Raw genomic sequence first — 14,364 nt, 5'->3', positions numbered from 1 at the left:
GGTAAAACACAAATTATTGTGCCAAAAAGCTGATTTCTTATAAGAAAAACAGGGCTCTACATTTTCCATAAGGTTTCCACCTCTGCGTGCTCATACAGAGAATGCTGGAGTTACATGCATACACAGACCTTGCAAACACCAAACCACTAATCTAACTAATGGGCTGGCTTGCACAAAACCACAAGTAACATCTTATATGGTGTTTTGGAAAATCTGGCCAAGTGGGATTGTGTGCCACAGCAACCTCTAAGTTGAGGTGTTTCTATTTGTTACAGATACTGTACAACAGCATTATATTGCCAATTATATTAGGAGATCTCTGGAGCCAGTAGTTTTTGGCTAACATTTGTGTCCACTTCTGAAGTAACATGATGAAGGAACCCTAGTGCTGTGCCTGCCTGTACAACCAAAAGGACAACGTGCTGACACCCAGCAGGGTCACAGCTCCTGAGGATGCTTACTCTCAGCCCCTGTATTTCTATGGGCCAAGCCTCCCAAATAACATAAAGTCTTACTCCCTAGGTCCTGTCTGCAGTCGCAAGCCCCCTGGAAGCAGAATGGAAAACAGGACACAAACATGTACCACTTTACAGATCAGTCTTCTCTTTTCACAGCACCCTACCTTGCCACAGGCTCAGCAAGTGCTCAGCTTCAGCCTACCAACAGATTTAATGCCATTGCGTTTAAGAGCTCACCTTAATAAGGAGAACTGAGAAAGCACTGCAAGAGGTCTCAAGGGGATGTGCCAGGGCTATGAAGTTTGCCTGCTTTTGATTCACTCCAGACAGCAGCAGAGATGCAGAGTTGGGAAATATGGGTGGGAAATGAAGATGAGGGGGAGAGAAGGGAGAATTGGAACAAAGAGAGATGAAAAAAAGAACAACAGTGAAGAGAGAGATGAAAAACAGATGAGGATCCTCTGAAATCTAACTGTATATCACTGGTTTGGAATGAGGCAGTCTAACTGGGGCAACGAGCAGTGGAACAAAGAAAGGGAGTATGCAATAAATATTTTATTACATTAATCATAATAGACTGCACTTTAGTCTTGGCCAAAATGTATTCTTAAATCAAGTTTAGAATGTGACGGCAGTTTCAGACTTAAGAGCATGAGGCCCACATGACTGTAATTAACGTAATAAATCTTGCTGTGGAGCTCTCTACACAGGCTGACAGTGCTTCGTTGATATATTGCTTATTAGAGACTGCAGACATTTCCCCCTCTATTTTATTAAACTGCCATTGGTAGTGAATCAAAAGGTACCCTTTCCTGCTCTGGCTGAACCGTCTGCTGCAGATGTAGCAGGGAACACGTGCAGGGAGCCAGCACCACTGCCTTTTGGTAACAGGGAAAGCAGCATCCTAAATAATTGCATTTCGGTATCTCATTTCCCAACACCCTCTTACGTTTAGTGAAGTACTCGAATTGCCTGCTGCAGAGCTCGCAGTTTACTTCTGAGATCCTGGCTGGTGATGTTACACAATGACACAATTTGCTTTTACCTTTCTGCACTGTATATTCTCCAGGATGAGTGAAGCAAGCTGTGAAGGGCACGAACCCTATGAAGAGCTCACAATTTACAACCTCGCATAGCTGGTTTCAGAGCACACTTTTAACACACATATTTTCTTTGTCTTCACTGGGTCAGAGAGCAGAACTTAAGGACTAGCTCTCCACGCAATTCTCCAGAAAGGATGAAGTGCAACACTTGCAGCGAAACAGTTCCTAAGGCACACTCTGTACCCTGCCTTGCCGTCTTGACGCTCCTTGTACTAGCAAGGGGTTCAAAGACACCACGATCCCACAAGCTTGGAGGAGACAGAGCAGCTGTGCCAAGAGCAGAGACGTGAGCACATCCCTGCAGAGGGCAAGGCCATGCACCCCAGGCACCAGACACTGCCAGGCGGCTGGCCGAGGAGCACACACTTTGCTCCAGAGGTGCCAGGCTGAGCTGGAGGGATGAGGAGAGGGATGTGCACACACAGGGAGCCAGCCTCCTCCAGTCTGCTGCTGGTGGCACGGTTTGTTTGTGTCTGCACTTGGGTATGTGTTTAAACTTACTTTGTCAGAGTTTAATTGAGTAGATCTGTAGTCACGTTTCGCAGCTCTGTTTGAATACAGTCTGTTTAAATAAATTGAGGGCTTTCAATTTTTTTTTCTGGCTATGCGCACACACACAGCATACACACATACGCACCTCCATTCTGCTCAGAATATTGTTATTATCTCTCTTCCGTAATTACATTGTCAAAATTTTCCTGCCAGGATTGAATTGTTATTTCCATAAAAATAATTTGTTCTTCTGTGCAGCACGCGAACAATCAGTTTCCCTGCTACTGCATGAATTCATACCAAAAATGACACAAACTAATTCATGCAAGAGGTGATACGGAGTATAACTTAATGAATGTAATTATGGATGTATGGTATACACACATATATATGGCTGCTTTATTATGCACTAGCACAATAAACAGTCTGATGTATTTAACAGCTATGCAAGTGAATGGTAAAGGGACAAGGTGTTTGTCAACAAGTTTTCCGAGGACTATCTGAAATCAGGGGAGACAAAACACAGGCAAAAAGGCACCTCTTTCTACAGCAAGAAGAAAAAAACAGAAATCTAAAAGCACAAAGCAAAGCATGTACCAGCACACAGGCAAGAATGAGGGGCTATAAATCCTAGAAAAAATTTCATGCCTGCTAATTTGTTTTCTTGAGGGTATAGGCAGTAACAGACAGTAAGTCTCAAACAGCCAGAGTCATTGACAGAATAAATTCCCCATAACTTGGGACATCCATGTGACTGAAGGACAGTGCTCACCACGTTCAGAAGAAGACTGCTTCAAGTCATGGTCAGGGTGGAAGTACTCACGTACAGAAGTACCCGTGGTTCTGTTTGTTGCTCATTCAGACAGGTATCCTTCAGCAGCCACCAGACTAAAGAAGAGATTAGGCAAATATCCAGCTAGGGCAAGGGTGATAGCAAACAGAAAAATGAAGCAAGCCACTCAGAGACCAGAGATGAAAGTCCTGATCTTTCACGGGCAGTATCTTTGGGTACCGTTACGTCCTGCTCAAAATAGCTCAGCAAAGAAGCACATTCAGATTTTGCCCCGGGGTAATGTGACCTGGGTCAGATTATCTCTGAATCGATTTTTTCCTTCCCTGCACAACAGAAGGTCAGTTTTTGTTCTTCTTATTTCCGAGGACAAATTAGCAAGTAAATTATTAAGTACCATTAATCCATGGTTGTATGCTTTCAAGCGATGTTTTCATCATGAAGATCTCGTTAACGAAAAGCAACAGCAGACCACAGTGTCACTGCCTGCCTAAATATACCCTTAGTTTAACCAACAGGGGCACGTGCGGTCCTTCTGCGTGTGCCCTCACTGTTCCTGAAGTCAATGGGAGCGACAGGTATATGTTAGAAATGAGACAGAGACAACGAATTTCTTGAGTCTCAGCCTGAAATTTGCATTTGTTTGAGCAGGTGGGAGCCTCAGCCTTTGCTCTTTAACATTTGCTCTTCTGCACTTTGCTCCCTGGAAGCAGGCTGGCTCCCCTCTGGGGGATGCATCAGCTGGGTGTTGAGATCAGCTCCCAACAGTGACTGTGTCCGTGTTTCACTAGGCACCACATCTTTAAGTCAGCAACACATCTTTAAGAAAGATTTTCCATACGTTTTTCCCCGAAAGTAAATACAACCCCATCACTGCAAGGTGCATTACCGCAAGGAGCAGGTGCATTTCCAGAGGCTCATAGCGTAGCTTGCAGGGGAAAACTGCGTTTACTTACTTACTGAATGCCCACATAAAATTATTTAAGGAGTAGCAGAGTACTTCTGCACAGAAATGAGTTTGGAAGAAAAAAGGAATTACACCGGAATACAGGAAAACATCTTCAGACAAAAAAAACACCCGGGATACACTCAACTAAACTCAACATATTACAGAAAAATGGTCCTACCTGTAGCTTGCATAAAAATACCAAGCCCAATTAATCACATTTTTAAACAAAGATAGATGGCACAAAAATATTTAAATTCTTTTAAAGTTCATTTTTAAATGAACTTGTGATCTATTGAAGAGATTTACAGAAATACAGGGTTATAAAATGGCAAGTTTACATTCACTAACCTCTAACAAATGTAAAAACAATAATGGGTACAGAGATGTCAATTACCATAGGAAAGCCAGAATATATGCCAGAAAAAAAATTGAAGTAATTTAGGGAAGCTGCTAGTGTGATTTTCCACACCAAATTTGAGCAACCTGTGTGCAGCTGCCAACAAACAAATGAAAAGGAAAACAACAATAAAACACCTTTTTCTTTCTTTAAGGAAAGAGCTTCTAGCAGAATGCCTTGGGGGTGTTCATAAAAAAAAAAAAAATCTTAGAATGTTTCGTGATAAAATATTTAACTGCATACTTGCTGCTTGGTTTTCTGGTTACTTTTAATCTTTCAAACTGTCCAGTTCTTATTTACCTGGTAGCCTGCATGGTCCTTGGGACCAAGCAGGGTCCTTGGGTCCTCATTCTGCCTCTCTTTTCCTGCTCAGAGACTCACAAATCATACGATGAGAACAGGTCCAAAATTAGAGCAATTGTAAAGACCACATGAGCAATACAGATCTCTGATCAAAAATGTCATGTTAAACAATCTTCTATTTCCCCAAAATAAAGAGATACCCAGTAGAGACTTGTCCAGTTTCCTTTGTTGTTTCCCTACGTTTACAGGATTGCTGGAACCACCACCAGACTTATTTTCTTCCTTTACATATCAGTATCACAGAACAGAAGAAGTGAAGGGCAGAGCACAGCATCTAGTTCGTGCTGGTCTTGCAAAACTGGCTGTTTTCTCCTCTCTCCTGCCTCGTTTTTTTTTTTGCTTTTCTGCCTCTGATGCTGGAGCAATGGGGGAAAGGGAACATTTCTAAATCTGCAATGAGCCGTGGTGCTCTAGAACACAGCCAATTATTGAAGTTGCCAGTTTCTCTTCTGATGCAACACATCATCTTAATACTGCTTGCACTTTGGTATTTTAAACTGAAAACATACATTTAAATGAAGTTTCCCTAATTCCCTGTGATGCAATTCTTCTGCTCAGAGCCCCAGAAAATATTCCTGACAGCCAGCTTAACTCTACATGTTTTACAGACTTAATCCTTAAATCCTGCTGGGCCATGGGTGCAATGGATCTTTTTGGGGGCATTCCACTCCCTTCTAGGCTACAGGCATAGAGTCACCACAGACTGGATGGAAATTACCACTCCTCACCTGTTAGAGTGGATTGCCAGGCCTACACATCTTTTCCTTTACTTTTACTACTCAACCCCTATCCTCAGACTTCTCCCAGACCAACCTATGCTCAGCATGAGCTTGCACGAACACCCTCTGGCAAGATGCACGGGTATATCCTCAGCACTGCTGCCCGGAGATGGCTCTGCCTGCTGCAGGGAGTCCCATGCAGGGGAGGTCCTGGGGGAACACAGGAAACAAGCCCTGCAGTCAAGAAAAGCAGCAGCCTCATCATTCGGGTGCACAGTTGCTTTGCCTAACAAGTATTTAACATTCAGGGCAGCAAGAAGATCTCCCTCTGCATGAGAAGTCCGCTGTTGGTCATCACGGGTGCAAGACACTGTCAAGAGCCTTCTGCGTCTGCATGAAATTTCCAGTAAAGAAAACACGTGGAGTTTGAAATGGTGATAAATATATTTCTGTAAACACCTAGAGATGTAATAGTACTTGCTAAGTCTTCCTTTCAGAGTTCTCCTGCAAGAGTTAATAACACGATGACTCCTTTTTGTAGGAGCAGACTCATAAAACACACTCCCACATTACCATTATTAGTACAAAGATTAAAATTTTTCAGATTTGATTGGCATGCTGTAGACCTCGATGATGAATGCAAGTACACGACTACATTTCAGAGGCTGAATTTGTCCTTTTTATGATATTATTCTGCTTTTAAACAGAACTCCCTTACAATAACGTAAAGACAAGTAACACCAGCCTCATAAGCAGAAATTCCAGAGTAAAGTCCCCAAATCAATGGTTTATCAGCCAGCAGCATTTGGATACAGATAACTAAGGGTGGGAGAGGCCTGGCAAATCCATGCTGCAAGATCAGAAAGCAGAGGCAGTGCAGGAGGTGGTTAATCAACTCACCGCCTCCCTTTTTCTGATTAGTAAAAACCTAATTATCTGATTTTATTCTTCTGAATAAGCAAGGTCCTTGTAACTTTAAAAAATAAAAGTACTTTTTGGGGGTAATTATCTGTCTCAGAACTTATTATTTTTACTTGAGCTAGCGGAGCAAGAAAAGAAATCAATTATGGGGCATAAAGAGTCACCGGTGGGCTCTGAACTCTTCACTCCGACACAAAGAGAAGGAGACTGTCTCACCCCTAAAACAGTTTAATTGTTCATTTGACCACATTCAGCAGTGTGAGTCCCTGGAGGCAGGCTCCAGCGGTCCCCTTAGCCAAAAGTCATCAATCTCTGTATGTAGATTATATATACAGAGACCTATCAGCAATTATTTGAGTGTTCTTGGAAGAGCTTAAATAAAGTTTTGTAACTTTCCTTGACTGGTTATTTGCCTTGTGTTACATTCCTTCCTGGCACCGTTCCACAGGACTTGGAAGAATTACAGCAGGGATTAATTTGGCCTTTCTGGATATATGGCTGATGCTTCATATACCTCCAAAAAAAGGCATTGTTTTTTTATTGTTTGAGCTTCTTTGGAATGTGCTAGCTGATATATTTTTCTGCTTGCAGTGTTTACAGTGATTTTGGAGTTTAAGCCTAACCTGGGCACTGTTAGCAATCCGCGAAGTCGGGGGACTTCTTTCTCCCCTAAATCTCGTAACATTTTGATGTTCATCTAAGAGGTCCAAATCAACGAGTCCTACGATCACACAAGGATCTCAGCTCCCATTTAATTGAAACCCACACAACTGCAGGGAGAGAAAGGTCCCAGTTCTTTTGGTTGGAGAGAAATGCTTTAAAACATTCAACTTCAAAGCTGCAAACAAACATCAGACCACCCCCGGAGGCACTGTATCTTTTAATGATCATGCTCAGGTTGGGGAAAGGAGAGAAAAAAGTTGGCAAGAGTGAGTGACACGCTGCTCTGGGATCCTGAAAACCAGCCACAGAAAGGGAAGGACCAGGAAGGCACACAGAGCAGAGACCTCAGCAAGGCCCAGGCCATGGCACCATCCATCATGGCACACGTTCACGACCACGGTCTCGGTTTGGTGCCCATGGGACAGTGTGCAGCACACTGAGAATCCACTGGTGTTTGTGGACACCTTGTTTCCTCCCCAAACTCTGCAAAAGCTTGTATATGTAAAGCACCACTTTGCAGCCCAGCCAGGCCATCAATGCATACGCACGCTGGCATTGTGCTGGTACCCACAGAACACGATTTGCCACGCTTCTGACAGAAACAACAAAATTTGTCACTTCATTTATACGGTGTTTTGGTTTTCCATCCCTACTGACAACTCCTTGGCTGCTGCACACTTAGCACATATGGATTTCACACCTTTTTAGTGTCTCCTTGCAGAACCCTTTGCTCCTCCTGTGTTTATAGTGTTAGATTAGTGTTGGACCAGAGATACGGTGCTGCACTGTCTTGTCAGCCCAGCACACGCCTCCACCCTCCCTCTTCAGATGGAAGGTGAGCATTCTTCACAAACACCTCAGCTATTCTGCTTACAAAGAGACTCCTGCCTCACGGGGGATCAATATTTGCCTTCCTACACCGTGAGCTCTGTCTTCCTCCAAGCCATAGGCTTCTTCCATATCCTCCTGCAGTTACAACATTTTTTCCACTTGTGGCTTCAGACATCCAAATGATGATTTTTCTAGGCTGTATGTACTGCAACCTAAAGCATCCTGTTTCTTACTCACCTGTCTTCATTGATGTGACCCACCCTGCCCTTGCTGGTTCTTGGACAGAAAAAACAGAGCAAGTTCAGCAAAAGGGAAAGACAAAAGAGGCTATTTGGGAAGTAGAAACTGCAGAGATTCCCAGCTCTCCACCATTACAGAAATCTCTCTCTTCTCAGAGGTAGGTCTCTTAAGTAGTACCTACACGTATTCTTGAAGCCTTTGCTAACAAAGTAGTCAAACCCAACCAGAAAATTCACAGATGAATGTCGATGTATTATGGCTGGAGTTTAACAAAAATAATGCAGTATATTCTGCAATGCTTGGATGAAGACTTGAACCCAACAGAAATGAGAATCTAACCTCACTGAATCCCGGGATGCCACTTCACTTATAATGCATTAAAACGCCTCTGCTAAGTCCCTGCAACATTCGGGTGCCATGGGGTAATTAAAGAGAGTGAAGGACAAAAAAAAAAAAAAAAAAAGAAAATGTTTAAAAGAGAAACCAGTCCAAAACTACAGTGTAGATTAAGTTGGCCAGACATAACATACATCGATATCTCTGATCTATTAGAGAATCTCTCTCAAACTTTCCTGACCTAAGAGAGACCCATGTATGCTAACTATCAGCTGTGTCACCCACACAAATACAAAGATGTGTGACTTAACCTAAAATTCAAAGTCATATTTCCTGCTGGTTTGATCACACTCTTTAATTACAACTAACCACCTGAGGTCTTGGTCCCGCAAAGACCTCATGAACACATGAGCAATTATAATGGGACCAGGAGCAAGGCTTCGTATCTTATTCTAAAATTAAGCAACGCTTGGTAGAGGAAAAGGAAGAATTTAAATTCCTTGCTCCCTTTTAACTGTATCTTCATTCGTTTGTCAAAACATCAACTGAGTCTATAAACTAACAATAGCTCTAGGCTCTTTGGTATAATTACTTCCTGCCATCTTTTATGGAAGAATTATACTCATCATTGCCTGTCTGTTTAGGAAAGAAACGTTTTTATGTAGTACACATAAACATTCTCTTGTAGTTCAATATTGCTCAAATTTTATATATCATGCACCACTTCCAGTACATCCCTCTTTGTAAAGTAAAGAGACAACCTAACAAAATCACTGTACATAAACAGCAAGCGTGCTACAGTCTTTAATCAGACCCCCAGATTCCAGCTGAAAGAATATGCTGTGCAGAACCACGTATCTGCAATAAATTCACTTGCTCGCTTCTCTGCAGCTCAGAGATTTATTAATGCCAGCACTTCATTGCCAAAGGAGGAGGATCTATAGCAATCAAGACTTCCCTGATGTGAGTATCACGTTATAGTTGTGTATCAATCACTTTACCCTTGATGAAATGCAGCTACCTTTGAGTACAGCAACAGCATATTACAACGCTGTACCAGGCTGACACTGCATAACGCTTCCTGAGAACACAAGAAATTTAAGTATTGAGGACATAGATGACTGGAATGGAATTCAGGCAGGGTGCTGATGTAACGTTGCTGTCTATGCAAGCAGCACTGGGAAGCTAGGAGGGATTTACACAGTGGGTGTAAATCTAGATGCAGTATCACTTTGTCCTCACAGTGAGATGCTAGGTGTAGAACAACCCTAATCTGGAAACTGCATACGTGTGAAAATGTGGCATTGTGTCCATTCTTGTAAGGTTTAGCCCTCAGTGGTAACAACTGCTGGCCTCACGTGGCTTCTGAGGATGGAGAAGAGCACTCAGAAATAAACAGGCTGCAGGTCTTCCCCGATCAAATCCTGACAAGAGCAGCTTGAAGGGTTTTGTTGGTTTTAATGACTCTGTTGAAAGCAAATCACTCCCCAAGATAGCACACACACACATGGCAAAAATCTGCCTAGGTTTGTATTCACGTGTCCCAGCCGGCAAGCCGGAGGCTGAGCAAGCTGGAGGGGCTGGCTGGTAGAAAGCAGCTCTACTACACACAGCAGTTATGTACTACAAACTGAAGAAAACAGAGTAAGCAGGTTTACCATGCAATCTGGATTCACATCAGGCAACCCACATCTCTCATATTTAGCCGAGCAGACTCAGCTCTGTGTCAGCTGGAGCTTTTCACTGGGATTTCCACATGGGGTGTTATATGACAGGACTACTGCAAAGCGCCTTCTCAAAGATGCAGAAATGGGAGTCCCAAAGAGAAATTTGCTTTGCTGTAACCAAGACAACCACCATCTTTTTAAATTTGTAGACATTTGTGGGGTTTTACCTAGTAAAACTGTGTATTTAAATATGCTGGGTGTTTTATCTGGTAACAAGATTTGCAGGTTCTTGTTAATTAATAGATTTAATAGTGTTCAACTGGTTTTCAGGGTGGCTGGGTTTGTCCAGGCTGTTAAAGTAATTGTTTTTAGGGTTTAAAGTAGCTACCACAGGGACTGCATATAGGCAACTCCCTCCAGCCTTGTCCTCAGCCCGGGATGGCACCATTCACCACCTGGAAGAGCAAAGGCAGCACTGCCTACACTTGGGTCCAAAGAGAGCTGGAGGCTTCTTCCCCACACCAGTGCCTGTGGCCAGCACTGAGCTGTCCTGCAGACAGACTGGCACGTGGCAATCGTTCAGCAGAAGCATGCTGAATCAAGATGCTCTTTATCTGCTAATGTCTGTGCCATTTCTCAATGCTTTGGCAGCACTGGGAGATGGAAAAAAGGAAGGAGGCTGAGAACTTCCATTGAGAACAGGGAAAAAAAAAGAAAAATTATCGGATTACAGCTTGTGTTATCAATTTCATGGTTAACACTGTGGTTGTCCTTCAGGTCTCTGTGAGCTGCTCTGATTTGCAGGTCAGGAAAATGTGATAAAGGTTTATAACAGGGAGGAACTCCCTCCAGATACTCTTCTAGGCTGCACACCTCTCCCAGGCAGAGCTCCCAGCACACAGCTGCACCCCACAGACCTAAAAACCTGTCCTAAAAGACGCATTTCCTCATGGCACCTGCACTTTCCTCACAGGGGGTGGTCCTCCAGATCCTCTCCCAGGCTGGCAGCTCCTCTATCTGCCTTCTTATGAACCCGCAGCCCAGCGGGGCTCCTCTTTATGTGTCCCCTGACACTGAGCCAGGGTGCCCGTCCCCCCCAAAATACTTCTCCCACCCCCCCAGCCTCCTACCTGGCATTGATGGCGCTGCTGCCTCAGGGGTGGCAGCGGGGGCGGCGGGGGGCTGCTGCTGGCTGGAGCTGACCTCGGGCTCCGCGCTCACCGAGGGCGATGCTGCTGCTTCTCCCCCCGGGGCCGACTGCAGGGTGGGCGGTGGGGTCTCCTCGGTGGCCGGGGTCTCCTCCTGCCCGGGCAGCTGCAGGGCTGATAGCGGGATGCTGATGGCCTTCCCCACGGCGGTGGCATTGGAGCTGGTGGCTGGCACCTGCAGGGTGGCCGAGGGGACGCCACCAGCCGTACCCCGGGCTGGGGAGGCCAGGGCACCCCGGGGTGGCCTCTGAGCAGGGAGCCGGGGTGGCCCGGGTGGGGAGGAGCAGAGATGTGGTGGGTCAGGGTCCGGGCCAGCAGCGGGCAGGGATAGGGTCCTGGTGGCAACCATGCCGGAGGGTCCAGCCTGCGCTGGTGGCTTGGGCTTGGACATCTGGGTGAGGGCCAGTGCTGGCCCATCGGCGCCAGCCGTCAGCTCGGCGTTGGCCACGATGTAGTAGTCCTCGGGCAGCTCCTGCTTGATCTTCTTGAGGAGCACCTCGCCGCCCCCCTCGTCAGCCGGCTGGGCATGGGCGGCGGCGGGGAGGACGGCGGGTGGCCGCTTCCGAGGGCCGCCGGGGGCACGGTGGGGATGAGGCTCGAAGTCGCTGTCCTCGTCAGTCACCGAGGACTCGCAGACCATGTCGAAGAGCGTGGCCTCATCCTCGTACTCCTCCACCGCCTCACCCAGCTCCGAGGGCTCGCTGCAGTAGGAGAAGTCGCAGGAGTCGCGGGTGCGGGTGCAGTCCAGCTTGGCTTTCCCCGGCCGGCCTGGGTAGCGCTCCAAGGGGCTGGCCTGAGCCTCCGAGGGCACCCCCAGCATGCTGGGGCTGTCCGAGTTGAAGCTGCGGCTGTCCTGGAAGCAGACACGCTCCTGCGAGCCCGCCCGGCACGTGGCGGCCAGGGGCCAGTGGTAGGCATGGCCGGCGCTGCAGCCCCACATGGCCGTCAGGTTGCCGTGGGCCCCCTCGGACAGCAGGTGCTTGAGGTTGGGGATGAGGCTGCAGATGGTCCCGTGGCTGTGGGCCCAGCTCACCAGCTTGGACAGGTTTTCGGAGGAGGTGTGAAGGCAGTCCTCCATGGTGCGGGACGGGCAGCGCCCGGCGGGCCGGGAAGTCAGCTGGGGACGGGGCTCAGATCACAGGGTGGCGGCGCCCACGCTCGCGCGCTGCCACGCTCATGCTTGCTGCTCGCCTGCAAAGAGAGAGCAAAACCCTGCTTTTCAGCACTCCCAGAGCACGGCCCCTGCTCAGCCCGCTGTACTCTCACCTCACGCGCTCCAAAACACGCTTCTCAGAAGCCCCTTTTGCTCATCCTGCCTGGAAAACCTGCGCTTAAACCCACGCTGCAATACACGGCTGAAATAAGAAGTGGCTTCTTAAGCTCAACCAAGTTCAGCATTAGGGGCAGTATGATTTGAAGCCTAAATCTCCGACAAAATGCAGACAAAAAAAAAAACAAAAAAAAAAACAAAAAAAAAAAAACAAAAAAAAAAAAAAAAAACAAAAAAAACAGTGATTATCTCCTCATACTTAGGCCATGAAAATTAGATAAAATCTTAGGCACACAATTTATCTAGAACATCAAAGCGGCAATCTAAGCACCAACTCAGCCATCCCCTCTGCCTCTGATGAAAATTTATGACATTTTACATCATTTATGCATGTTTCTCTAATGTATCAAATACCCCCTTTTCAACCGAATTTCGGAGACATTAAATGGAGACCTGAAATTTTAGTTTTCAATGTAAGAAAAAGGCAAGGAAGTTCAGCTTTCACCATGCAATCTCACCCATAAAAGACCACAAGCCCTCAACTTCCCAGAACTTCAGCACTAGGACTGTCTAGCAAACCTTGTAGTTTTTTGTCTGATACCTACTTTTATCACCATAAACATACATTCAGATGTGACACAGGTAAGTGATGCTGCTTTCACTTAAGTGAATAGGGGGAAGAAAGAAGAAAAAATAAAGTACATTTAAACATTAACCATTCTTTCAGTAAAAAAAAAAAAAAAAAAAAAAAAAAAGGAATAGTAACATAACTTAGCAAAAAGTGCTGAAATTGTTTATAGACAATTGTTGGAGCTGTAGCATTCTTTCCCTGAATAGTTGTTGTGGTTTAACCTGGTGGGCAGCTAAGCACCACGCATGTGTTCACTCACCGTCCCCCACCCCAGAGGGATGAGAGATGGAATTGCAAAAAGGAAAAGGTACAAGAATTCATGGGTCAACATAAGGACTGTTTAACAACAAAGGGAAATCAACACAAATAAAAAAAATATCAAAACACCAAGAATGCACAAAGCAAGTGATGCACAACGCAATGGCTCACCACCCACTGACCAACGCCAACTCCCCCAGTTTTACTGTTCAGCAGGACATGACCAAAGTCAACTGCAGAGCTCCAGCTGAGTTCAACAGGTCCACACAGACAGGGGCCACAGGTGTGGAAGAAAGTCAGTACATCACAAATAACTCCCATCATATAGTCCCCACTCCTCGCCTAACTATCATTAGTACCAAATTAGACAGTCTCTTTTTTCTTGCACTATTGTTTTACTTTAAAAAATTGAGATTATTTGAGTTGCTGGAAAAGATCAAAAATATATGTGCTCCAACAACTCAAAATTTTGATATTTGCTTAGATAAGGTTGGGCTGAAAACACTTAGAGGTTTCTTTAAATAACAGAGATTAAATGTACACTTGTATTCCTATCTAAGGATATCCATACTTACCACTGTGCCAGAGGTTGATTTTTGAACAAAGTATCAGTTCTCGATACAAGTTAATTTGGTAAATTAAAAGATTCAACCTCATTTCTCTTACTTCTTTTATTTGTGGTAGCTGAAACCAGAGCGCACTCTGAGAGAAGAAATGCTACAATAACTCAACTTCCAGCTTCTTCTATCACACACACGAAACACCAGCGATGGTACAGATCTCAGTGTCACCTGCAACACAGCTTGCATGACCAGTGCCCCTGCAGCAAGGTCCCCGTCTTGCAAACCTTAGTAGGCACAGGAAAATGCTATCGTTTTCAGACATGGAGTTTTTAAACATTTTAGAGTTTTCTCTGGGTATTTGTTTAAACTTTTTAAAGATACATTGTCAATCCTGGCAGGGGTCAAAATCCTCAGGGTACCTGAGCCTGCACAGGACCACCCAAAAATCAGACCATAGATCAGACATGAGATCAGGTCAGCTTTCAGAGCCTAGATTGTGTGTGCA

General features: G+C 45.3%; 1 protein-coding gene across 5 annotated transcripts in view; it reads right to left on the bottom strand.

Moving 5' to 3' along the window:
- KIAA1958 overlaps positions 1–14,364 on the bottom strand; it is a 57,472-nt gene that overhangs the window by 17,805 nt on the left and 25,303 nt on the right. For 4 of the 5 annotated variants that reach the window (XM_082783897.1, XM_082783900.1, XM_082783898.1 and 1 more), the window contains exon 2: positions 11,060–12,328. In XM_082783897.1, coding sequence (XP_082640023.1) covers positions 11,060–12,215 — 1,156 coding nt within the window. In that variant the 5' untranslated portion in view covers positions 12,216–12,328. Of the gene's footprint in view, positions 1–11,059; positions 12,329–12,403; positions 12,797–14,364 lie in introns of those variants that run through there. The other variant, XM_082783901.1, reaches the window with a different exon arrangement.

This window comes from Aythya marila (assembly GCF_965140915.1).
Source record: "Aythya marila genome assembly, chromosome: Z".
Taxonomy (NCBI): domain Eukaryota; kingdom Metazoa; phylum Chordata; class Aves; order Anseriformes; family Anatidae; genus Aythya; species Aythya marila.
The sequence above is the reverse complement of the archived record's forward strand: the minus strand, read 5'-3'. Positions and strand labels throughout refer to the sequence as shown.